The 25,381-nt window shown below is 33.1% G+C and overlaps 1 protein-coding gene across 1 annotated transcript in view; it reads left to right on the top strand.

The window, feature by feature from the left end:
- Positions 1 to 25,381, top strand: part of LOC142323302 (protein son of sevenless-like) — a 177,823-nt gene that overhangs the window by 24,471 nt on the left and 127,971 nt on the right. Inside the window, exon 4 of the mRNA XM_075362767.1 lies at positions 12,267 to 12,347. Coding sequence (XP_075218882.1) covers positions 12,267 to 12,347 — 81 coding nt within the window. The remainder of the gene's footprint in view (positions 1 to 12,266; positions 12,348 to 25,381) is intronic.

Genomic DNA, 25,381 nt, shown 5'->3' with positions numbered 1-25,381 from the left:
TAATGAAGTTAGAAGTCTGTTACAACAAACAAACAATTTTCATTTGTATTATAAATTTGTTCCCCGAGTAATTAAAAATGTGAATGATTTTAAAATATAGGTACAGAATTAAATGTTAAAGTCAAAAAGTACTGTATGTTTGTAATATATAAAAATATAGAATTTTATAATGAGATTGTTCAGTTAGACTAGGGAGACAATGATCTCTTCACAATAAGTGAAATTGGGTAATAAGAAACAACCCAGATGCAGTAGTAAGCTACGTGCAGTTTTGTACTGGCTATTTCTGGACTCTGGGAAATTCCATTTTTTCACAGTTATGAAGTTTGTATAGGTAGTAAGGTGAAGGGAAGAGTGAGTAATAACAGTCGAGTTCAGGTAGTAGATTCTTAAATGGTTTTGTTGGTGCTTTGTACAGTAGATTCATGTGTTTAACTTAGGCTGAAGCCAGTGTATTTTCTGCGTGCATGTTGGGGTGTTTTTTGATAATGTTTTATAACAGATAAGTCATGTTTAGCATTAAAAGAAAAATTCTTTCTGTTTATGACTAACTAAAACTTATTGAAGGATTAGAAAACAGGCGATCTAATTCTAAATTTCTTGTACCTTTTATTCCATTATCTCAATTATTTGAAGAACTGAGATAAGTTAAGGGCAGCTTTTGAAAAAAAATTAGCCTCGGGTAAAGAAGATAAGGCAAAAAAAAAGTTATTTGTATGAAGCTCTTAGGAGGTTCAAAGTGAAGGGGAGTGAAAAAATTCACATAAACAGACCCATTTTGAAAATTCAGGCAGAAAAATTTGCTGAGTGGCTAGGATACAAAACATTTGTTTGTAGTGATGGTTGGCTGAACCGATTTAAAAACAGATGTCAAATTGTTTTTTTCAAAAATTAGCAGTGAAGAAGGCAGCGCAGATAATTCTATGTTAGCAGTTGGCTGGGTGAAAAATGACCACTAAGAAAATTGGGTTATTAATGGGAAGACATATTTAATGCTGATGAAATGGTCTTATCTTATAAAATAACTCCAGACTAAACATTTAAATTTAAAGGAGAATAAGTGTTGAATGGAACTGAGAAAAGCAACTGTTATTCATTGAAAAATCAAGAAACACCTGTTGTTTTAAGAATGCCAAAAAATGTCTAGTTAAGTTAAGTTCCAGTTACCTGGTACAAAGGCGTAGATGAATTCTAAAATTTTTGAAGCTGAAGTTTGTAATTGGGATAGCAAACTGAGAAAAAAGAAGAGAAGAATTTTACTGCTAATTGATAACTGTTGAGCACACCCAGCACTGGAATACCTCATTGACATAAAAATTGTATTTTTGCCTCCAAATATTACTGCAAAGCTACAACCGATGGATCAAGGCATTATCCAGTCTTTTAAAGTTTACTTAAGACGTTTACTGCTATTACAATTACTTGACTGCTTAAAAGGAAAAAAAAGAATCTAATCCTAATTTTTTGGATGCCATCAGATTAACCAGCAGAGCAAAATTGTTCAAAAAATTTGGTCTTGCTACAGTTACAGCTAAAGAAGATTACAAGCCGAAAGATGAACTACCACCTTCCACTCTCCAAGTGGATTCGGATCATTGATTTCAAAAGTGTATTTTTAACGGATTTAATACAGATTTTGTGCATGCTGATGATGACAATGTGTTAATAACAAACTCCAGCAGATTAAAAAATAATTAATAAAGTGGAACATCAGGCCAGTCAGTGAAATTGAAAGCTAAAGCAGAAATGAAGATGACAACACGATGACTGAGAATCCAGTCATTACTGTCCATGCAGCTCAGGCCAATCTAAAACTGGCCACGAAATTTTGTGAAACAAATAATGTCAGCGATGAGTTTATAAAACAATTAAATAGTTTAAAAAATTGTTTTTACAATTTCAGGTATAAAAAAAAGCAAGCAACATGGACCATTTTTTTAAGTTAGGTTAAAAGATTAACATTTTATCGGTATAAGCCTACAGTGTTGTGTTTACTGATCATACTTTTTAAGTACAGTATTGAAGTGTAAGTTATACAAGTTACAGTGTTTTATTTTGAAAATAACCTCCTCACCAATTTTAGGTAAGTTAATAATTTTTTATGCATGTACAGTTGTAGTACATATGTGCTTCTAACCTTATACAGTGATCTTAAGTTTTGTTTTTATGTTCAGGCAAATTTATAATACAATGTTGTATGTATTGTTGAATATCAGTTATTTACTTACTTTATGTTAATAGGGGAAATTTTTTTCTGGTATGAGTAGGCTCATTCATTTTTTAACTAGCACATACTACCAGTCCCTGATGTTTAAACTCATATTTTTGTTTTAAATCTCTCTCCATCATTTTATCTTTACTTTAAAGTTGATAAAATTAAATCTGTTTTTTCTAAACAATTTAACTGTTACAAATTGATTTTTGCATTTGCTCATTCCAGGATACGTTGGGCCAAAACAAAAAAAAAGATAAGGCAAATAATTTAATTCATTCCCTTTTTCTGAAATAGTATTTAATCTACACACACAGGATGCATTTTTACAGAAACCTTAAACTGACAAAAATAATATTTGAAACAACAAGCTTTGTTAGAAGTTATTTAAATTGTTGTGAATTTAAAATACTCTGTGTACAAAGTAGAATATCAGTTTCAATCTGTTATAATATTTCTTGGATGTGATGTACAATTTATATTTAAGTTTAGAATGAGAAAGGAAAAGGACAGTTTTAGTTTTGTACATGGCCTTCTATTCATTCCCTACCTTTCCACTTGACAGTACCACTACCAAGAAGGTAACTCCTGAACAGAAATCCTTCTGTGTTTTGCAGTTTGATACATGTGAATCTGTAAATACAGTTCAATGAGCATTCTATAAAAAGTTTAATTGTGATCCTCCAAATGACAATAACATTCATCGATGTCATATTCAGATAGAAACAACCGGATGTCTTTGTAAAGGGAAGAATACAGGACAACCGAGGATGCCTGAAGAGAAAATGTTGAATAGGTCAGAGGTCTTTCACACTGTAATTGACAGTGTAGAATGCTTTAAGGAAATGCTTACATTTGCATCTAAACTGTTTACAGTTGTTACAGGCTTTGAAGATTACCAGCTATGTTCTGCTTGCTGACTTCGCAATTCAAATGTTGCTGCATGAAGATGATGACTTTCATGATCTTATTTTGTTTAGTGATGAGTCATTATTTCATCTTAATGGAAAAGTTAACGCGGATAATATCCTTATCTAGAGGTCAGAAAATCCCCATCAACTCTCACAATGCTAAAGGGACTGCCAAAATGAATTTTTTTTTTGTGCAATATCCTGACAGCAAGTTTATGGACTGTAAACTCGCTTCTTTTTTACTAAAGCAGACATAAGAATTGATTATTTGGAGACGCTGTATTACATGGCTCTTTCCTCAGCTTCAAGATGGACCAGAGAAGCTTATTTGGCAGCAAAATAGTGCACCTCCTCACTACATAAATCTATGCTGGGATTGATTCAGTGAATTTTCCCCCAACTAATGGATCATTTGGCATGGACCTGATGACAGTGATTGTTTGCAGAGGCCTGTCACCTGATCTGATCCCTACGTGATTTTTTTGTAAAGGATCTTGTGTATGTGCCTTCACTAAAAGCAGTTGTCACTTTATTACTCCAGACATCCTAGTTTAAGTAATAGACAAACTCTCACATCAGTTGTATGTGTACTGCAAGACGAAAGGGTGCTCACATTGACCACTTGCAGAGAAATATTTTAAGAGTTACTCTTTCATTTTATTTGTAATTTATTAGTGTAAGTCAAAGCTAATTTATATTAAACAGCTTTAAAATTCCAATATTCTATTTATACATCCTTTTGAATTTTAAATGCTGTCATAGAAGACGTTTTGAAATTTTAAACATGGATTCCTTCACTTGTCTTATGGGAACAGCTTTTGTGATGTAGTCATTAGAGTATATTTTAGTAGATTTCAATTCATAAGAATTAAAGTAAGTAGAATATGAAAGAATATTTGTATGTAGATTGTTTACATTTAGGCTAGGGTTTCCTTCTGGGTAATAAATAAAAAAACTTGTACCAGAGGAGCACCACATATCTTGGCTCTAATTTAATATAGTGAACAAGATAAGAGTGCAATTTATTATTGATATTTTCTTTATAATTATTTCTTTCACCTGTTTCAATTAGCCACTTTTTACAGAGATCTAAGGAAGGTTACTTGAAGCAAGTTTTACTACAAGATGTAAATTAATTTTTGATATGCGAAATGGTTTTTATTTATTTTTTAATTTAAATTAATTTGAAGTATTGAGTTATATATCCTTTACTTTGTGGATTTATTGTTACTCTTTGTAGCAACTAGTTTACTACTGATCATTAAATCTTTTTTAATTTATTGTATTGTTACTTACTTCTTACTACGAGCTTCCAGAGCACTCTCCGATGGCTCGATGTCTCCTATACACCTCCTCTGCCAACTTGCAGTATCTTCTGTCTATCAAAATTTGTTCAAACTCTGAGTGAGTTGCAGTCATATAAGTTTTCAGACTATATCTTGTGGAGTTATTTGATTTACAATAAAGGAGGATGTGTTCAATGGTTTCATTCTCTTTGTCACAAGCCAAACAGCGAGGAGACTCCACTAAGTGAAACCTATTCAGATAGGCCTGGGTGATAGTGTGACCAGTTCTCACGCGAGCAGCAAATGTTACAGTTGAACGTGCAATATTTTGGTGCCGTGATGCTTCGGAAGGCTTTCTCTGAATCTTATAAAGGGAACGTCCTGATGTACTGGCCCTCCACCGCTTTATTCAGGTATCCACAAATTCCCTTCTAACTTCCTGCAGACACTCACCAAGAGATGTTTGTCTCTGGGGGAGGGGAGGGCAGGTTGAAGTTTTGCTGCATGGTTGGCCAGGCAATCAGCTCTTTCATTGCCAGGAACACCACAGTGTCTAGGTATCCACTGGAAGGTGATATTTTTTCCAGTTAATGTCCCTAGCATTTTATGAATTTCCTCAGTGCGAAAATGGAATCTTGTTGGCCTCTGTTTTTGTATTATTTGTAGGGCTGATCTAGAGTTAGTAAAAATGCAGATGTCACTCGTGGGGATGGTGTAAATGTAAGCAAACGCACCATTAATTGCGAGCAGTTGAACATTAGTATTACAAGTAGATCCTGATGATAGCACAAATTCTGTGTTAGCTGTTTGGTCATAGAAGGTAGCTCCAGTATTCTTATTACCTTTGACTGATCCATATGTGAAAATCCAGTGGAATCTATAATATCACGTGCCGATATACTCCAAGGTTGTCTGCAAGAGGAACTCTGTAATTTCTTCATCATTTTTTTACAATTCCAGAGATGGTTAGTTCAATATTAATGTTGCCACTTAACCACAGAGGAGTGGAGCTCACCATCGGGAAGACCTCTGGTCTTGCACTGTTATGTTTTAATTAATTAGTTATATTATAATTTTTTTACAGAAAAAAATTCAAATTTTATCAGTTTATATTTTTAAAAACAGTTATAAAATTTTGTATAAATTTATACCTTCCTGTACATTTTTTATTCTCTTCCTTGGTTTATTTATACTTTCCTTTTATATTTTGTTGTAATTTTAGTATATGTCAAAACTCTTCTATTAACCAGCAGTTTAAGATTGTGTTTGTTTGGTTCCATGGTTATAATAATTGTTGACAACTCGATGTGGGGCACAATCACTCACTCCCAGAAAAAGAAATGGTTGTTCCCAAGAATAACAAGCACCCCATGCCAGGCTTAATTAGAAACATAGGAATGAAGTGGTATAGTTTTTGTTACTGAACTGAATACATTGTTACATATCAGCATATTGAGTAATCTGAAATACAGCTGATATTCAGTCCTACAGGTGATTCCTTCATTGATCTAGTTCAGGTCTAGTAAAGTCAGTTATTTTTACATGGATTTGAATACTAGATCATGGATACTGGTGCTCTTTGGTGGTTGGGTTTCAGTTAACCACACATCTCGGGAATGGTTGAACTGAGACTGTACAAGACTACACTTTATTTACATTTACATTCATACTTATCATCCTCATTCATCCTCTGAAGTATTACCTGAAAGGTAATGAAATGTTTAAAAAAATTTTCAAATAAATGTTAGTTGGAGAATATTGGTATATTATACAGAGCAAGAAAATTTACTTTTTTAAGTAATTTAGTTAGTCACTTGAATAAATTTCAGAATTTCTTTGGAAAAATAATCTGTCTACAGATATCACTTTTATTCCCAGGGAACCAATGTTTTTTCAGGTGTCAATTACTGTTACATAATGTATGTGTATTTATATTTATCATTAGAATTAAAATTACAGTTAAAATGAATTGTGTGGGTGACACATGTGCCCTCTGTTCACATTTCTGTCATACACCTCTCTTGTTCGGCTCGCAAAACAACGCATTGGTTCCTCAGACAACCTACTGTTCACCGCTTGATGTCATCATTCCACTCTCCTACATTACTAAGAGCAAAAATGTGTGGATTGATTCTTTATTGCATAACTGCATTCAAATTACAGATGAATGTTACTGTTAGTTGCCTAACAAAACTGATTCTTTCAGTAACATTTGGCGTTCGTGGATATCAAATGTTCGTAGTCACATTTGTGCATTATAAAAATGACACATGCAAATTTTGATTTATTTAATATATTTTGTATACATACGAGTAACAAAAGTTTCAATAGAAATATAAAGTTGCCTGGCGGGCCACATAATTTAACGTGGCAGGTCGCACATGCCCCGTGGGCTGCGTGTTGGCCAGGCCTGGTCTAGTTGTATAATGAACATTATTATTCAAAGAAAGGTACTGTCATTGGTCCCACTTAATACCAAAGATGATATATGAATGTCAATTGTAAAAATGCTGTGAAATGGTGTAAAACAACAAATTATGCAATATATACCCCTTTCTGTGAGAAAAATTGCATTATCTTCTCCCTGTAGGAAATTGAGTGGTTTAAGTCCCCTCTTACTCAAGCTTTAAAGCTTAAGTAAATTAAAATAAAATATTTATTAATTTAAAATCTTAATCGTCATTCTTTATTGTATTTTTAAGTTAATATTAGATCCTAGAATGTTATTTTTTAAATAAAAAATTAAAGTGCATTTTGTTAAATATTCTATAGAGATTTCCTCCCCCCCCCAAAAAATAAATAATTTTAGATTATGAGATTAGTACTGGTGAAATTCAGCTAACAGGTTTGATTTGTGGAGTTTATCTAAATTTTTAAAGGAGATATACAATATTGAAATTTTTATTAAAACCATAATTTTATGAGGATAGTATATATATATATATGAGGAATAAATAAATATTAAGTAGTGGGTAGAGAAACTTCCAGAAAGAAGAAAAAGAGAGAGAGAGCGAGAGTGTGAAAAAAGAAGAATCTAGAAGAAACAACAAAGGAATTTTTTCTAGAAAAAGACGTACAAAAAAGCACAGAAGGGGCAAATGATGGAAATTATTATGCTTTGAATAATCAGGACAGGTCAGGTACTGGTACTGCAGATCAGGAAATACAAATACTGCCAGGGACCAGTAGAGTGACAGTTTTCTAGTTCAGGTCAGTGTGCGATAACCCACTGGGTTGGTCTAGTGATGAATGCGTCTTCCCAAATCAGCTGATTTGGAAGTTGAGAGTTCCAGTGTTCAAGTCCTAGTAAAGTTAGTTATTTTTACATGGATTTGAATACTATGTTATGGATACCGGTGTTCTTTGGTGGTTGGGTTTCAATTAACCACACATCTCAGGAATGGTCGATCTGAGACTACAAGACTACACTTCATTTACACTCATACTCATCATCCTCATTCATCCTCTGAAGTATTATCTGAAAGGTAATTACCGGAGGCTAAAAAGTAAAAAGAAAGAAAGGTCAGTGTGCGATAAAAGAAATCCTGGTGTGTAGGAGGATATTTGGAGTAAGTGTTTGGTAAGTGAAGAGTGCATCATGAGTATCTCATTTTAGAGAGTGGTTGAATACAAGAAGCTGTTTGGTGGGTTATTTGTCAGCAGGAGTGAGAGTGACATTATTCTATTTGTTTATGAGGTGTAAGGTAGTTTTATTGTAAACAGTAAATTTGAATAATTCCTGCATTGAGGTCATTCTTGATTTTTATTTGACTGTTAATTCAATATTAGTTCTATTACTTATAACGTTTTTTTTTTTGTAAATCAGAATTGTATTTTGGTATTTATAATTTAATTGTTATTAAATTAATTTTGTATTTTATTTCAGTTGCTATTTTTGTACCTTATGAATTATTTAGGAATAATAAATTGTTTTTATAAGAAATTTTTACATGTGCTATCTCTCAATATCCTTGTCAAACTGTGAACACGTGACTCTTTCTCTCTCTGTGTGTGTGTGTGTGTGTGTGTTTAGTTTTATAATGTTTTTGTAAGTACAGGTTGTTCAGCATAGAAGAGGCTACTTCACTTAGTTGTCAATAAATAATATTATATTGGCACAACCTTGCATAATAATTTACAGAAGGCATTGAGAATGCTGTCAATCCACTTCTATATACTTTTTAACATGTTTGATCATGTTCCTGGCTACTCTTGTTAGCTGTACCCTGTCTATTTCCTAATGGCATTGGTAATGTTGGTCTTCAATTCCTGGAGGGTGTGTGGATTGGTCCTATAAACAATTTCTCTTAAGTAATCCCACAGAAAGAAGTCTGGACTGGTCAGATCTGGGGATCTTGGCGGCCACAATCCTTAAGAAGTCATTCTTTTACAGAAAAAGTTCTGTAACATGTAGAATGAGCTGTACAGCCAAGTGGTGCTATCCTGTTGCAACCAGATGTCACACTCATCCTCTTACAGTAGGCTATGAACTATTGCTTAATTTGTTTGTAAATGGCAGCATCCACAATTCTACTTTTTTTTTAAAAAAAAAAGGGTCCTATTATTTGTTGTCCTGAAACTGCAAACCGTACGCCTGTTTTTGTGGGTGTAGAGTAGATTCAAAGAAAATGTGCAGGTTCTCAGTACCCCAATACTTAAAACCTGCACATTTAACAAACTAACAGTACATTAGTTCTGACTATTAACATACTCTTCAAGGTGAAACCATGCTTCATCTGTGAAAAACTCTTGATCTAAAATACCAGTGTTGCCTCTAATGAAGTTCTTGAACCATTGACAGCACTGAACCCTTTTAGCATAATCAGTATTAGTTAGCCCATGGAAAACCTGCATTCAATACAGATAACTTTTCAGCATTCTTTCACTGCAATGTAGTCTGAACTTAGTGAAACTTTTCCCAGTTTAGTCTTCACAAAAATTTATGAGTAGATCTTGTAATTCTTGCTTTAATGTTCTGAACAACCTACATTGTTAAAACTGACTTGCATCAGATATATTTCTGGTCTAACTCTGAACCTGATTCACAAAATTTTTTAACTATTTTCTGAATAACACTTCACTGGGGCTTCCTTCTCAAATTTCTCCCTGAACTTTTACCAACACAACATGAGATTTTTTCTCTAAATAAGTTTCCATCATGAATTCACATTCTTCAACAGTTTACCACATTTCACCAAACAACACACAATTATGCATCCCTGTTTAAAAGCCAGTGCTCTATATAGACTGGCAATATGTAAATGTGCAGGAAATAAACAATCCTTCCTACTCCAGCTTCAGTCGTATCAACATCTTCCACATCATTTTACCCATGTCACACTATGTGGATTTTAACAAAAATATACATTTAATGTAAATTACTGAATAATGGGGCCTCCTTTAAGTTGAACACCTGTATTTAAGATCTTTGTACATCAGTAACACATAGTTATTAAATATAAAAATGATAATCATAACAAAGGAATGGAAGGTTAAATCCCCAAAAAGTGTTTGTGTTAGAAAAGTTCTTACAATTTCTCACTCTCTGTCAGTATCTATAGTTTTAGTAATACAGAATACCCTATCGGAACTTAGTGGAACTACTACAATAATAGACTTATATCTGATCATGTACTTTTGTTGTTTATTACATCATTGTTTTATTATCTGCTTTGCGTACATTTATTTTTTTTATTTTGTTATAATTTTTTGTCGAACAAGAAATTGTTTAAATTGGAAGACTTCAACCAGTTGTCAGTTGAGCAGATATTAATTTTGCTGTTGCGTGTATGCTGTATGTAGCATTATTTTTTGAGGCTGTCATTTATTAATAAGATCGATAAATTATTTGTTTGTGCAAGTTTAAGATGATTTTTGCAGTATATATTGATTAAGTGATTTTTATATGTGGCTATTTGTAGCAGATTATATGTTTGTGTGTATCTGTATGTGTTAGTGTGCTTTTTGTTAGTATTTTCATATTTATATAAAGATTTAGTACATGTATTTGTGCTGTATTTCGCACGCGTGTGCACACACACACATACACACAGTGAGAGAGAGAGAGAGAGAGTATGTGTGTGTGTGTGTGTGTTCATATGTATGTTTTATAAATGTTTTTGTTTATTTGTATATGTGTGTATACATTTTTATGCTTATACAGTATGAATGTTTACACACACTCTTTTATGTATACAGCTATGTTAATAATGAGCATTGCATTTGTTGACATTTTTTTCTCATCTACTTCAGTGGTATACTAGGCCTTATTCATTCGGTATCTTTATTATCATGTATTTAGTTTTAATATTGTTTCATTACTATACATTGTGTTGATATGAAATGTGTGATTTTCCTTTAACATGAAAGTTGTTTTTTTTCTTTTTTTATATGTATAATTAACTCTTTTTAGATATTGTATATCAAGAGCTTTTACTGAAATAGTTTTATTTTAAAATTTTAAAAATCATAACTTATTTCAATTATGTTATGTTTTATAATTTATTTATTTATTTACATTATGTTGTATTTGTTTTATAATTTGTGTTCAGTGGACTGTTAGGTAATTTAATCTATTTGGGACCTAGCTAGGTTCAAATTTTTTATTTTTAAACATTTTTACAATTAACTACATTAAAATAACAGAATTATAAAACATTAATTTTGGTCTGACATAAATATATGAGTTTTTTAGTTTTACTGTTTAGTTGAAAACAAATTTGCAGCTTAAACATTATTAGTTGATAATTTGTACAAATAGTATTATAAATAATAATTTGTAGAAGAGTTTAACTGCAAAGTAAGTAGGCTACCAAAAAACATTTCTAATATATTGGAAACATGTTTTAAAACAGCAGGCTGCTTGAAAAGTGATTCTTTCTTGACAAATGAAAGGTTATGTAAAATAAAGGTTGCTAAATTTTTTGCTGTAGTAATTTTAAACAACTTTATACTGCTGCAAGGCCTCTCGCTTATTTTGTCAAAAATAATTGTACTGGAATACAACTTTGGTCAATCATCTTCCCTATCCAGCAGTTTTCAGTGCAGGGAAAACTTCAGCATGTGTAGAGATCCACTTTTAACATCACCCGTCTTGTTCTCATCTTTGTTGAAATATTCTCATTAGCCAGGAATTTTTTGTAATTTGCAACTTAATTCTCAATTTAAAAGTGGAATCCTGGTCTCATCAATATCATCTATTACATTCTTTTGTGTCTTTCTCAACACAGTTTTCAAATTTTGAAATTAAATAAAAAATCTGTTATTTCATTTGCATCTTATTATTTTTTATTTTCTACTATGAAAGGCCATAATGCTTTCCATGCAGTGTGTGAGTTCAAATTAAGTCTTAATTCATCAAAACAATATTAATTTTCCTATTACGCTTTTTTCATGTGTTTCACAAAGGAAACAAGTAATTTTATATATATAAAATCTGGAATGACATTATGTCTGTAAATATACTGTTCACAGACTTATTAACGATTCATATTAATAAAATAATGTTTCATATTATTGATCGTCACCTGTATTTTATACATATATTTTTGGTAGCACTGATTCCTATTGCCATTAATCATATTATATCACAAATAGGAACTGACTTAAGATATGGCTTCACTTGTTGGAATTTATCCTTACTTCTTAACCTTTAATTTCAGAATGCTGATTTCTGAGAGGGGCCTAATATTACAGAATCATCTATAAGGCAATTGTTATTTACTATGATGACTTGATAAATTATCTGTCATTGTTAGTATTACTTAAAAATGGTTTAGCTGCAGGTGGCAGCTACATAAATACTTGATTAATGATTTGTTCTATTCATTTATTTAGTCATTTCTTATTTTTTTCTAGTTGGCTGGTAATTATGTAAAAAATATACGCCATGTTGAAATTACATGCCAAGACATCAGGGTAGCTATGTGTGCTGATAAGGTATGATGTATTTTATTTATGTTTTTATTTAATTATAGTTTGTTTGTTGCGTGTAAATATTTCTATTTAAAATACAAATTTTTAGTACAGTTACTTAAGCAACAAGTCTATTAACTATTTGTGGATGGATTCAATGTTTTCTTGTTTAGTATCACTAAAAAATATTCAGACTTCTATAGGTTTTAAAATCTTTGTTACAGCATGCTTTTTTAAAAAAAACTTTTTTCCAATGTAAAAATATATTTTTCAGTTTATTGAAAAATGCTTTCTGAGATTTGGACAGTCAAAGATTTAAAAAACATTTTGCTTCAATAAACATTTCTACCTTTTTCCATTAATATTCAGATTTTTTAAAGTTTTTAAATATTAAGCTAATGTCACAAATTCTGGCTTGAAGTGTGTCTTTTTAGCAATGATGTTTATCTTGGATTTTTTTTTTGTTTGCCTATAATATTTTTGCTGTTGGGCAAAAAGGGAAAAATTTTCAAACCACCATTATCAGATTATTAATGAATTCGAATAAATGTACGAGGATCATTCAATAATTAAACAGACAAACATTTTTAGTGAAGGAAACGCTTAATGGAGGCAATTGAAAATTTTGTAAGTGTTAGTTGGCAACCTTGTGAAGATTGTTAGTCAGCTGTTTGATTAATATTTACATAACGATAACTTCTAAAGTCTTAGTTACAATGGCGTGTCCATTCGAAGAAAGTAGTTTTGAAGAACAGCTTCCTGTGATCTGATTTTTACTTTTGAAAAGTGTACAACCATCAGAAATATTCTCTCGGATGAACAAACAATATGGCAGTAGTTGTGTGAACCGTGTGAGTTTTAACGCGTGGGTGGAAGAGTTTAAATGTGGCCGCAAAAGCGTGATTGACAAGCACCACTCCGAGCATCTGGTAATAGTGTCGGCCTCGGCGTTAGATTCTCATGTTGACTCGCTTATCCAAGAAGACCGATGACTTACAGTTGAACAAATTGCTGAAAAATGTCGAGTAAGTGTTGGCACAACTCATTCCATCATTCAAAACAATGAACTATGATAAGGCTTGTGCAAGATGCATTTTTGGACAAGATTTTTCAGCTTTGATGAAATTTTGATACATGATTTTGAGCCGGAGTCTAAGCATCAAGGCATGCAGTGGAAATGCCCTGAATTTCCTGTCTAAGAAATTCAAACTGCAACCATCGGCTGGTAAGGCCATGTTGACCATCTTTTGAAGTGCCCATGGTCCGATTTTCTGTCTATCAACAGCTTATACTACTCAGCCATGATTGAGAACAAAGTCAAGCCTGCATTGAAGAGAAAATGACCAGAATGGCAGAGGAAGACATGTTTCAAGACAATGCTTGACCTCATACAGCACAACTGACGCTGGAAACTATTGGCAAAGTGGGTTGGGAGCTCCTACCTCAACCTCCTTACAGCCCTGACCTTGCCCCCTTTGGATTTTTATATGTTTGGTTCAATGAAAAAATCTTTTGTGTTGGGGTTACAGAAACCTTTTTTTAATTTTCTGTTCTGTTCTATAAAAGTTATATAATTATTGTTATTACTCCAAATTTGGACTGTTAAATCTCTTACGCATTCTGAGCATGTGAATTGTTTTCAGTGTGATTGTTTTTAAATTTACAAAAAAATACTTATATGAACAAATACATACAAAGAGTGTACAAGCTAGTTGCTGTGGCATTCAAGCAGTTTCCAAAATTCTAGTGCTTGTGGGAAACAGGAAAGTTTAGAGAAATTACAAATTGCTTCATATTTTTAAAATTTTTATCGTATCAGGACTTTATGAATTGAGGAAAAAATTTAGACATTTTTTAATCCTTTCTCTTTCTCTCATTCATTCACTTAAATAGATAAGAATATGAAAATTTTGATAGAAAATTTACAAATTTTATTATTAAATTATTTAACTCTCTATAGCTTCATGATATTAATTATGAAGCTATAGAGAGTTAAAAAAATCTTAACATGTTAAGATTTTTTTCTTTTTTGCTTAAAGTACAATGTCAGCTGCTAGGGCCTTTGTTATTATTGTATAAAATTATTGTAATTAAAATTTAATATCTACGAGAATATGTAAATTTGTGTTCACTTTTTAATATTTTTTGAATAGTAGTGATTGTGATATATATACATATATAATATTTTTAAATTTTGGCCAATAGCTCATTAATATTGTTAAAAAAACATTTTGAAGCAGGATTTTTGACACTAACTCTTTTTTTTAAATATTGAAAGTTTGAAGATTCAGTTTTTTTTTAACAGTGAACAGAGATTGTGAAATGTACATTACAGCAAAATGTTTCTAATTTTTTACTTAACATATTCAAGAATAAATTGAAAAGTAAACTTTTATGCCAATAGAAAAAAAATGATTTTTTATAAAGAAAAGTAGTTAAAAATCTCACGTTTTCCTTACTGTAATAAATACCTAAAAATTATTTAGTTCCATTAATATTTTTGCACAGATTATCTCAAAAGTGAAAATAAGGCATTGTCTTCTCTTAGAGTTAATCTTTCTTTTTTACTTACCTATTGTTATGGTGAGCTCTTATTTTGTGTTCTATTAGATCTATAAAAATGAGTGGGAAAATGATCTGTTTGTGGGTTTAAGGGTCACCTTTCCTTAATTTCAATATGTGAATAAACAAAATTCATATATCTGTAGTTTAGACACTAGTTACTGAAAATACTGAGGTGACTCAGTGTTAGATGTATCCTCGTAAAAATTGCATGATAATTCTCAATAAGCATACTGTATCAGCCTTACTAGGGAAAGTGAAAAGTGATATTGCTTTCCTAGTGTATTTTCTTAGAGTTATTAAGTGTACTGTTGCACATCATACTAAGCCACTGAAATGCAGGTGATACTGTGTAAGTCTTCTCTTTACTCACTCTTTTAAGACTAGCTGGTTTAGTGAACATCATTACTTGCAAAAAAGGTAACTCTGACTGCTCCTCATTTATCTTAAGTACTGTACATAAGGAGATAGTGGAACAGATTTATATATCCATGTCTTTCAAGGAAAATGCATTATGTACACTATTTAGTGAAAGAAATCGATTTTATTACAAATAAATATTTTTCATCTTTAGTCCATCATTACCCATAAGGTGTGTGAGCTTTAATTTGGAGTGAGTGTTCATCATAACCACACCTAACATTATTAGTAATTTTTAGTTATTACGATGTGATGATAACATACGTCATATACATGAGGTGTTTTGTATAAAATCAGACTGATCATTATTGAGATTGTGCCTTTACTCAAATCCCAATGACTATACAACTTGCCGTGTTTACAGAAAATCATTTAATTTAAACTATTCCAGCAGCAGTTTTTCTGTTTTCTCATTCATATATGAGCAAAATCAACTTACGAGGCACAGTTTAAAAGTAAGGTCTATCAAGTTATAAATAGCAATTGACAACACCGATTGGCTTGTGGATGCGCAGTAGCTTTAAGCAGTCTGTTGGCCATTTAACTGCCACATGGCTGTCAGTTCATTGTTGTTTGCCTTCGTGAGACAGTGTGGTAATAACAAATCCCGCCAGTTGTGAAGTTTGATCAATAATTAGATTTCTAAATGCAAACGAACATAATGCTGCTGAAATTCATTTCAGTTGTGTGAAACATATGGGCCTACTGCAATGAGTGAAGGAAAAGTGAGGCAGTGATTTCATCAATTTAAGAAAGGCCATTAAAATACTGATGACAAACAGAGAAGTGGTAGGCAATCTCCAGACTGACGATCTCATTGAACATGTGGTTGAATGCAAAAGTGAGACAAAATCATTGCTTTACGATTAACAATTGTTTTCTAGAATTTCTAGTAGTTTTAAAGATAACATTGTTGAAAATTGTGATTGACACTCCTAGACTATTGTAAACTATGTGCATGATGGGTGCTGAAAATGTTGACAGGTGCTCACAAAGATCACAGAATGATATCTGCATGTGTTTTTCTCAACTGCTTTAACCACAACGGAAACAGATTTTTTCGCCATACCGTCAGTGGTAATTCATCCTGGATTTCATATGTTAATGATGAGATGAAACAACAATCCATGCAGTAACATCATTCCAGTTCATTTAGACAAAAAAAATTCAGACAAGCCCATTCTCAAAGGAAAAACATAGCAACTGTATTCTGGGACCAAAAGGGTGTGCTTTTGATTGATTTCATGGAACCTGAAATAACCATCATGTCACAAGTTTATTGCAATACACTTTCTAAACTGTGTTGTGCCATTCAAAACCGATGACAGAGACTGCTGAGATGAGGGATTGTTCTTCTTCATGATAACGCATGTCCACACGTGGCTGCATGCACAACAGAAACAATTCAGAACTTTGGATGGGAAATTTTTTATCATCCTTACAGTCTTGATCTTGTATCCAGCGACTTATCATCGCTCCTACACCTCAAAAACTGACTTGCTTCTCAACAATTCGAGGAAGCGTTGAAAATGTCAGTGCAAAAGTGGCTTCAATCCCAGGCGGCTGAATTCTATGCAGCAGGTTTGAAGAAACTTGATTCATAATATCAATATTGTTTGGGACAAAATGTTGATTATATAGTAAAATAAATATGTAAGTATTTGAAACCATTAATAAATTCCTTTTTTTCAACCGTTCTCATTTTGTTAGTGATTGCCCTTTACTTTTGAACCGCGCCTCTTACAAATGTGTGTAATTTGTCAGATTTTCTGAATGTGTATGTGTGGGAAGGTTTATTATTAATCTGCTTAAAAATATATATCTTGTAAAAATGTAAGTATTTTTCAATATTGATGACAGTTCTCATTTGATAGCATTAGTTGATTTTCTTTTTAAAAGTACTTGTTAAAATTACCTCTTGCTTTAGTTATTACAGTAGGGTTTTTATTGTTGGAAAAATTATTTTGCATGCAAAGATTAGTAATAATTTAGCAACTGCAATGCAACTTTACTTATTTAAAAATTCTTGCTTGAAAATAATTCCATTTCCCTGTTATCATGCACAGAATATTTTTAAGATGTTATGTCCAAAGGTAATATTTTTAACTATAACATTTTGTGTCAGGATTGTATTATTAGTACAATAATACAAAGATTTTTAATGATTTTTAAAAACTTGCTTTATACTTTTTAGTCATACATTAATCAAATTATTATCATACATTGCATTAGTTTAATTAGTAGGTTAATTTGGATTTAAAACCCTGCATAGCTGTTTTGAAGATTTTGCAATTTTTTACACCCGCACACTTAATTTACCCCTGTTCAGGGGGATGTTTGCAAAAGTAATTGTGGAATATTGTATTTTCACCCGACCTTAATAACTGTGCAAAAGTTTATCAATCGACAGTGTCAGGAAGTATGTTAAATTAAGGATGCAAGGTTTGAGGACAAACATGAAAACAAAAATTGAAAAAAACATTGTGAGTTAAAATACGGATTGTGATTATATTAGATCGCAGAAAGCCAAAAACTGCAGTATTCTGACTTCTTTCTGGTTAAAGTATTTAAATTTCTGTAGGGAAAATTAAAAAAAAGATCAGAGATCATAATCAGTAGAGGCTGTTGTTATTTCCTAAATTATTTATCATCATGCAAATTTTTATAGGAACTGCTGCAGCATGTTTAAGTTTTCTTGAATATGAAAAGAATTTTGTTAATGAACTCATTTAGGATTGACCTTTACATTAAATTTTTCAATGTTCTAAAAATTCATGCCCTAAAAATATTTTTATTTATCAAAATAAAATGTTAGCTTCTGCCAACAGTTCAGAACATGCACTCATGCATATTACTCATAAGTTTTTGTAACTATATGGGGTATTTAGTTTTTATGTTAATTGACCCTTTTGTTTTCATCACAATACCCGCAAAAGGATGGACAGATTTTTTTTTGTGAAACCTGATCAGTATCATATATTGGTATGATAAGAACAACTCTGTGGTCATACATTGTTGTCAAAGAAAGGACATTACATTTGTGATCTTTTTAAAAAAGGATGTATACAGTAAACTTACATAGCAGTGCAATCAGTGCCACTGTTGAAGTCGAGTTCAATTCTTTATTTAACTCAACATTATCTTCTGCATAGTTTAGAGCTCTCTTTACCATGCCTTAGTAAATCACTTTCTTGTGGTTATGGGCTTATTAATTTTTACTGACAATGTTGGTTTTCAACAGATACCATTGCTTATTAATTTTTACTGGCAGTGTTGGTTTTCAGCAGATAGCAATTTATTTTTATTTTTTTGTTGGCGAGTAAAAAGCATTGTTTTTTGTTTCTGAAGTGTGTCAAATATTTTTATGAAAACTATTTAATATTTTAGGTAGTACATAGTACTATGAATTCATTGTACATCATTAAAATTTCTTGAACACACCTATATGATAATTTTATTTTGCAGATATTTATTTGTTTATAACTATTACATATATAATACAGAAATATTCACACATTATGCTACTGAAAGGTGGAAAACCATTTTATTTTTTAAGACATCCAGGAAAATAGATGTCATTATTATGAAACATTTTTATGAGGGTGGTCCAGAAAGTAACTTATGTTTGTGCCTAGTGTGGAGATGCGTGGGGATAGAGCTGCCTTCTTGGCATCAAAACATTTCTATACTCAGTATGCATCAAGCTGTCATAGCATGTGAACTGTGATATTTCTGCTTTGTTCATTGTGAATTATTGAAATGTGCGCTCCAGTAGAAAATCTCGCGAGTTGTGAGGTGCATTCAGTGATTAGGTTTTTACTGGTAAAAACGCTCAAACCAATTGAAATTCATCGGCAACTTTGTGAATTGTATGAAGGTGGAGTGAGGCAGTGGTGTATTCAGTTTAAAAACGGCCACACCAATGTTCATGATGAGGATCGCAGTGGTCAGCCTAGCCTTGTGACTGATGAACTGACGATGAAAATCAACAATAAAGTTCATGAAAATCGTTGCATTACTTCTCATTGAGACTTGTTTCATTTCCCCCAAATTTCATGAAGTTTACTGCATGAAATTGTGTCGGGTTCAAGTTTTGTGCAAGATGGGTGCTAAAAATCTAAGGCGTCAAATTTCTACAGAGAAGGAATTGAAAAGCTTGTGCATCATTGTGATAATTGCCTCAATTTAAATGGCAACAATGTAGAAAAATAGTTTAAGATTGTCCCTTTCAAATGTATATAATAAAATCTTTTTTTTATTTCGTTGGTTTTTTATTTGAAAATGTAAATTACTTTCTGGACAGCCCTCTTATTTAAAAGAAAAAAAGTATAAATGTAAATAATCAATTTTAACAAGACCTGTTGCTAGAATGCAATTTGTTAAACTGACCATGAATTATATCCTAAAGCCCTTGCTAATTTAAAATAAAACTTTATGCTCGCTGATTTTTAGGATTTCAACTTTACAAAACAGTTGTGACCCTGGTACACATGCCCAAACAGTCGGCCGGAAACAGTTGTGACCCTGATAAAAACTAGGTGCACTATGCCCCCCTCCCAGAGGGACGGGTGACTCATATATTTTAAATCGGAACTACACTAAAATTTAGCATAATTTTAATTATCTTTGTGAGATGGAAATCTTTATGAAAAAATCATTGCACTTTTTATTCTAACCAAAATAACTTTAAACATTCACTGGCATATCTTCAGGTTTTATTAGATACCTGCAATTATTAATATAATAATAATAATATCATTAAAACCAAAAAAATGTTTGATAGTTTGTTTTACTATTTCTGGAATAAAAAGTAATTCTTTTTATAAATTAACTGGATGAATTGGTGAATTGGTCAATTTGTTTTTATGTGGTTTTTCTAATGTTTTTGAAAGAAAGTAGTCTGTGATCAGTTGGTGTTATACCTGGTAGAGATACCATCCTTCTCTTGATATTTAGGAAATATCATATAAATTAAATTGACTGATTAATTAAAAGAGTGATTGGTTCTTACTGACTTAGTGCTGGCAAGAATATTCTGTGATTTATCTAAGGTATTCAAATTCATCACTTGATTGCCTCATAAAATGTCAGTTATCTTGTCCACAAACAGAATAGACTGATTCACTTCTTATGTAATGGGATATTAACAAAGGATCAATGTAGTAAGGAATATTTTAAGTTCTACTCCATTGTAGACTGCTACACTCGGAAGAGTGTCGCTTTTATTTTAATGTGTCACAATGGTTTGCTCTGTGGTTATAGTTCTGTTTTTTAACTTATGAAGGCCATTCAAATATAAATTGTAAGTTTGCATCTGGACTAAGGAAGAACAGTGAAGTGAATGTGGTGGGATACCGCAGGTAGTTATTTGGATATGTATGAAGAACAACCATCCAGCCACACCCGTAGGTCATGTTCCCACATCAGTAGCAGAATGTCTGAGCAGGAGGGTCCATTGTCTGTTGCATAACTAATTATTTCTCGCCAATGAAGATATCAAACCCTCTGAAATTTTGATTTGACTTCAGGCACAGTTTGGAGGAGCTACCCTCTCAAACTCAAGTATTTAATTTCGCAGTGGTGAACAAACACTGTCCACGGACCAGTGTCAATGATGACAATATTCAGGCTGTTTCGTGATCTGGTGGAAGGAGACTGCTGCTGAAATTGTATCAGAGGTGGGCATAAGTGTTGGGAGTGTGCATACGATGTTGCCAGACACTCTTGGGTACAGCAAAGTGTCAGCGAGGTGGGTTTTGCATCTTCTCACTGAGACTTAGAGAGAAATGTCCAGAAAGATATCTGTCAGTGGCTTCTGAATCTCTTTGAAGAAGAAGGAGAGGCCGTATTGTGACCTGCAACAAAACATGGGTCCACCATTTCACCCCAGAAAGCAAGAGAAGTACGATTGGGAGGGGGCACAGATCAAAGCCAAGAAATGTTTGTCAGCTGGAAAGTTCTGGTAACTTTTTTTTTGGGACTCAAAAGGTGTGCTGCTGATTTATTTCCTTCATGGACAAAGGACAATAAATGCAGCATGCTACTGTCGGTTATTGGCTGTTGTCTGCCCTTCTTATCACAACAAATGATCCAGTAATTGATTCGCAGCATCCTTCTCCAAGATGTGCATGGCTACATACAACAGCTCAGACTCGCTAAAATTCATTGGACACCTCTTGAACAACCATCATACACTCCAGACTTGTTACTTTGTGATTTCCATATGTTTGGTTTGCTGAATGAAGATTTAGAAGTGGGAAAGATTTGAAGACAATGCTGCAGTCGAGCATTCATGTGCACAGTTGGTTGTTGGGGCAGCCATTTTGTTTTTTGATTAGGGGATCAGCTGTGTTTGTTGCTGGAGAACTTTTTATCAAATATTAAGTTGTGGTTTATCAGTAATGGTTTTTTAATAAATTAATTAAAAACAAAAGTAGTCCATTTTAAGGTAATAGGTGCAAGGCTGTCCTAGATGTCAGTGGATCTTTAGTCTCAATTTTTTTTTGGGTATGATAAAGCCTTAAATTAGGAGGTTCATGTTGTTTGTTTAACAAAGCAAATAAATTCTTTCTATATTACATTTTCTACAACAGTTTAGAACATTTCGTTAGACATTGTTGACTAACTTTATATACAATCTGTTTTATCTAACAGTTTCATCACATGGTGTAGTTCATCAGAAAATAAAAAACTTCATTAAAATACAAGGATTAAAAGTTTTTGTAATATATTAATCTCTTCTCTCCAATATGTTCATTAGACAGTTTTTCAATAGGTTGTCATTTTTACCATGTTTTTACAATTAATTTCACAACTGATTTATTACTTCTTAATGGTAAATTTGTACATTCAAGTTTCATTTTTTGAATATTTTCTGTATTTATATTTTATAATTTCTTACCATCAAAACTTTTTATATTGGTTTTGGACCGATATAAAATTATTCAACTTGTTTCCATATTTTGAGTAATCCTTCAGCCGTCTTCCCGACTGCTGGAAGGAGGCCAGAGTGGTATTCCTACCTAAAGGTACCTCTTCAGAGGAAGATATAATCTATAGACCCCTGAGCCTCCTTAACATGATGGGAAAGCTAGTAGAAAAGATGCTGGCTCGCCGCATCATCAAAGAACTAGAAGAGGGAGCCGGAATCAGTCCTAACCAGTACGGGTTTATGCGGGGGCGATCCACCGTGCAAGCCATCTGCTGAATTTCGGGATGGACCGACGTGGTGAAGAGAGGCACTTTGCGAACCAGGAGAATTCCATTGATGCTGTCACTAGACATAAAACACATGTTCGGGGCTATTGGTTGGGGTCACATTAATGACGCAGTTGCGGCTAGGGGCCTCAGCCCATACCTACGTAGACAAATTGAATGTTACTTTTCCAACAGAGGATGTCTGGTGAAAGCACAGGAGGAAACAGTACATTTTCAAATGCACGGTGGAGTTCCGCCGGGCTCTGTTCTGGGGCCGTTGTTGTGGCTGGTGATTATAGATGAACTCCTTCTGAAGGAGTTTCCTGTCGGCGACCAGGTCCTGGCTTATGCAGATGACCTTGCAGTCCTCGTAGAGGGAAGGACGGTCTTGGAGGTGCGGGAGAGGGTGTATGCGGCCATTGACACTACACAGGAGTGGTTGAGAGGTCCAGGGGTCTACAACTCTACGGAAAAATGCCGGTGTATTGCCTTTATGGGTAGAAGAGTGCTAGAACCGTTTAATATTTCTATCAACGGTCATGCTATAGAAGAAGCGAATAACATCAAGTACTTAGTACTTATCCTCCAGAAAAACGATAGATACACTGAGCATATAGACAGTGTATGCAACAAGGCAGAAAGGATGATAAAAAGTTTAAACATCATTATGTCATCGCAGAATGTCCCTAGGGCCTGAAAGCGCCGCTTATTGGCGACCACCGTCGTGTCTTCGCTTATGTATGCCGTTCCGGCCTGGTGGCGCTCTATCGCCATCAGGCGCAACAAGGAGAGACTAGCGAAGACGCACAGGCGTGTGCTCCTAGGTGTCATGTCCGCATACAGGACTGTATCCTATGCCGCCCTGTGCGTGCTATTGGGTGCACCTCCTCTTGACCTAATTGCAAAAAAGGGGGTGGAGAGGGCACAAGGCAAGCCAGAACAAGAAGTCAGGGATGCTGTTTATAATATCTGGCAGGAAAGATGGTCGATGGACGAAAACCCTCATCCCCAACATCAAACCATGGTTGTCGAGAAGATTTGGTGAGGTTGATCATCACCTATCGCAGGTTTTTACAGGACATGGTTCCTTCAATAACTACCTGCACAAAATAGGCAAGAGAGAAGAGCCAATTTGCAACGAGATAGATGATGCTGAGCACACCTTTTTTGAGTGCAATAGGTGGGACACACTTAGACATAGTAAGGCACTCACAGGTATAACTCCTGAGACAACAATTGACTACATGCTAAGAAGCGAGTTAAACTGGAATAATATTGCTAGTTTTGTTAGACAAGTCATACTACAGAAATACTCCGATGAGAGAAGACAAGGTGTTGGCTAGAATAGGACTGGGTGGACAGCCTTGCTGGTGAGGTCCAACATGCTGCGGTGTGTTGGGACTGATGAGCCACCAAGGACTCCATGGGTAACAGTCAGGTAACAGCACACTGAATACCGAAAAGACCCGGCACCACGTCACGACACAGTAGGTATGGTGTGGTGTCCAAAAGGGCAATACTCTCAAAAAGAGCTAACTGGTAGGCCGACCTGCCATGCCGGTATATAGCCGGTAGGTGGGGAGGCCTATTTGAGTTTAAAAACACTCCCCTGGGTGGCATAATACCAACAAGTCGGTCCGGCCCAGGGGAGCTGAGAAAAAAAAGGATTGAAAATGTGAATAGCAATTTCTTCTGGTGTATTCAATATTAATGTCAGTATGTCTCCAGTTGTAACATCTTACTATCAGTGATGTTCAAATAAGTCTAGGTTTGTCAGTCTTGTCTGCTTGGAGAAAAATGTTTGATCTTGTTATTTGCCATAAAAATCATCATGGATATATTGTCCATTCATTTCTGCTTTACTGAGAGTCCATGGAAGAAGTTTTCATTTAATACTATCCATAAGAACAAGTATATATCCATCTAATCGGTTGAATCTTCCTGTAAATTTCTGGAAACAAGTTAATTTCTTTCATTAACAGAGATAAGTTGTTCATGTTATAAAAATATTAATTAAACATCATCATTAATCAAAAAATAATTCTATTTGACAGTAAGATGTATAAGTTTGAGTAAAGGCATTGTTTTTTTTTTTATTTTTTTAATAAAACCCAGTTCTGAATTCTTGGTTTATTGAATAGATCTGGACATCAAGGAAAACAAAGTATAATAGAAAATATAGTAAAACAACAAATGTCATTATATAATGAGCAAGATTATTCAATAAACCAAGAATTCAGAACTGGGTTTTATTAAAAAAATTAAAAAAAACAATGCCTTTACTCAAACTTATACATCTTACTGTCAAATAGAATTATTTTTTGATTAATGATGATGTTTAATTAATATCTTTATAACATGAACAACTTATCTCTGTTAATGAAAGAAATTAACTTGTTTCCAGAAATTTACAGGACGATTCAGCCGATTAGATGGATATATACTTGTTTTTATGGATAGTATTAAATGAAAACTTCTTCCATGGACTCTCAGTAAAGCAGAAATGAATGGACAATATATCCATGATGATTTTTATGGCAAATAACAAGATCAAACATATATATATATATATATATATAATGTAAGTAGTTGGGAGAAAGAGCTTACAGACTTTTTATTCAGCACAGAGATCTTGTTACTGGTGATCTGGACATCAATTTATTTATTTATTTATTTGTTTATTTTATTTATCTATTTATTTATTTGTGTGTGGATCGAGTAATTATTTTTATAAAATGCCAAAGAAAACACTTAATGAACTATTTAACAAATAATAATTTCTTTATATTTAAGACTTAATTTATTATACATTTCTGTAAAAGAAAAGATCACATAATCTTTGGAAAATTTTGCCAGCACAATTATTTCATCATTTGACA

Source organism: Lycorma delicatula, chromosome 4, assembly GCF_047948215.1.
Source record: "Lycorma delicatula isolate Av1 chromosome 4, ASM4794821v1, whole genome shotgun sequence".
Taxonomy (NCBI): Eukaryota; Metazoa; Arthropoda; class Insecta; order Hemiptera; family Fulgoridae; genus Lycorma; species Lycorma delicatula.
This window is presented reverse-complemented; position numbering and strand designations above follow the sequence as displayed.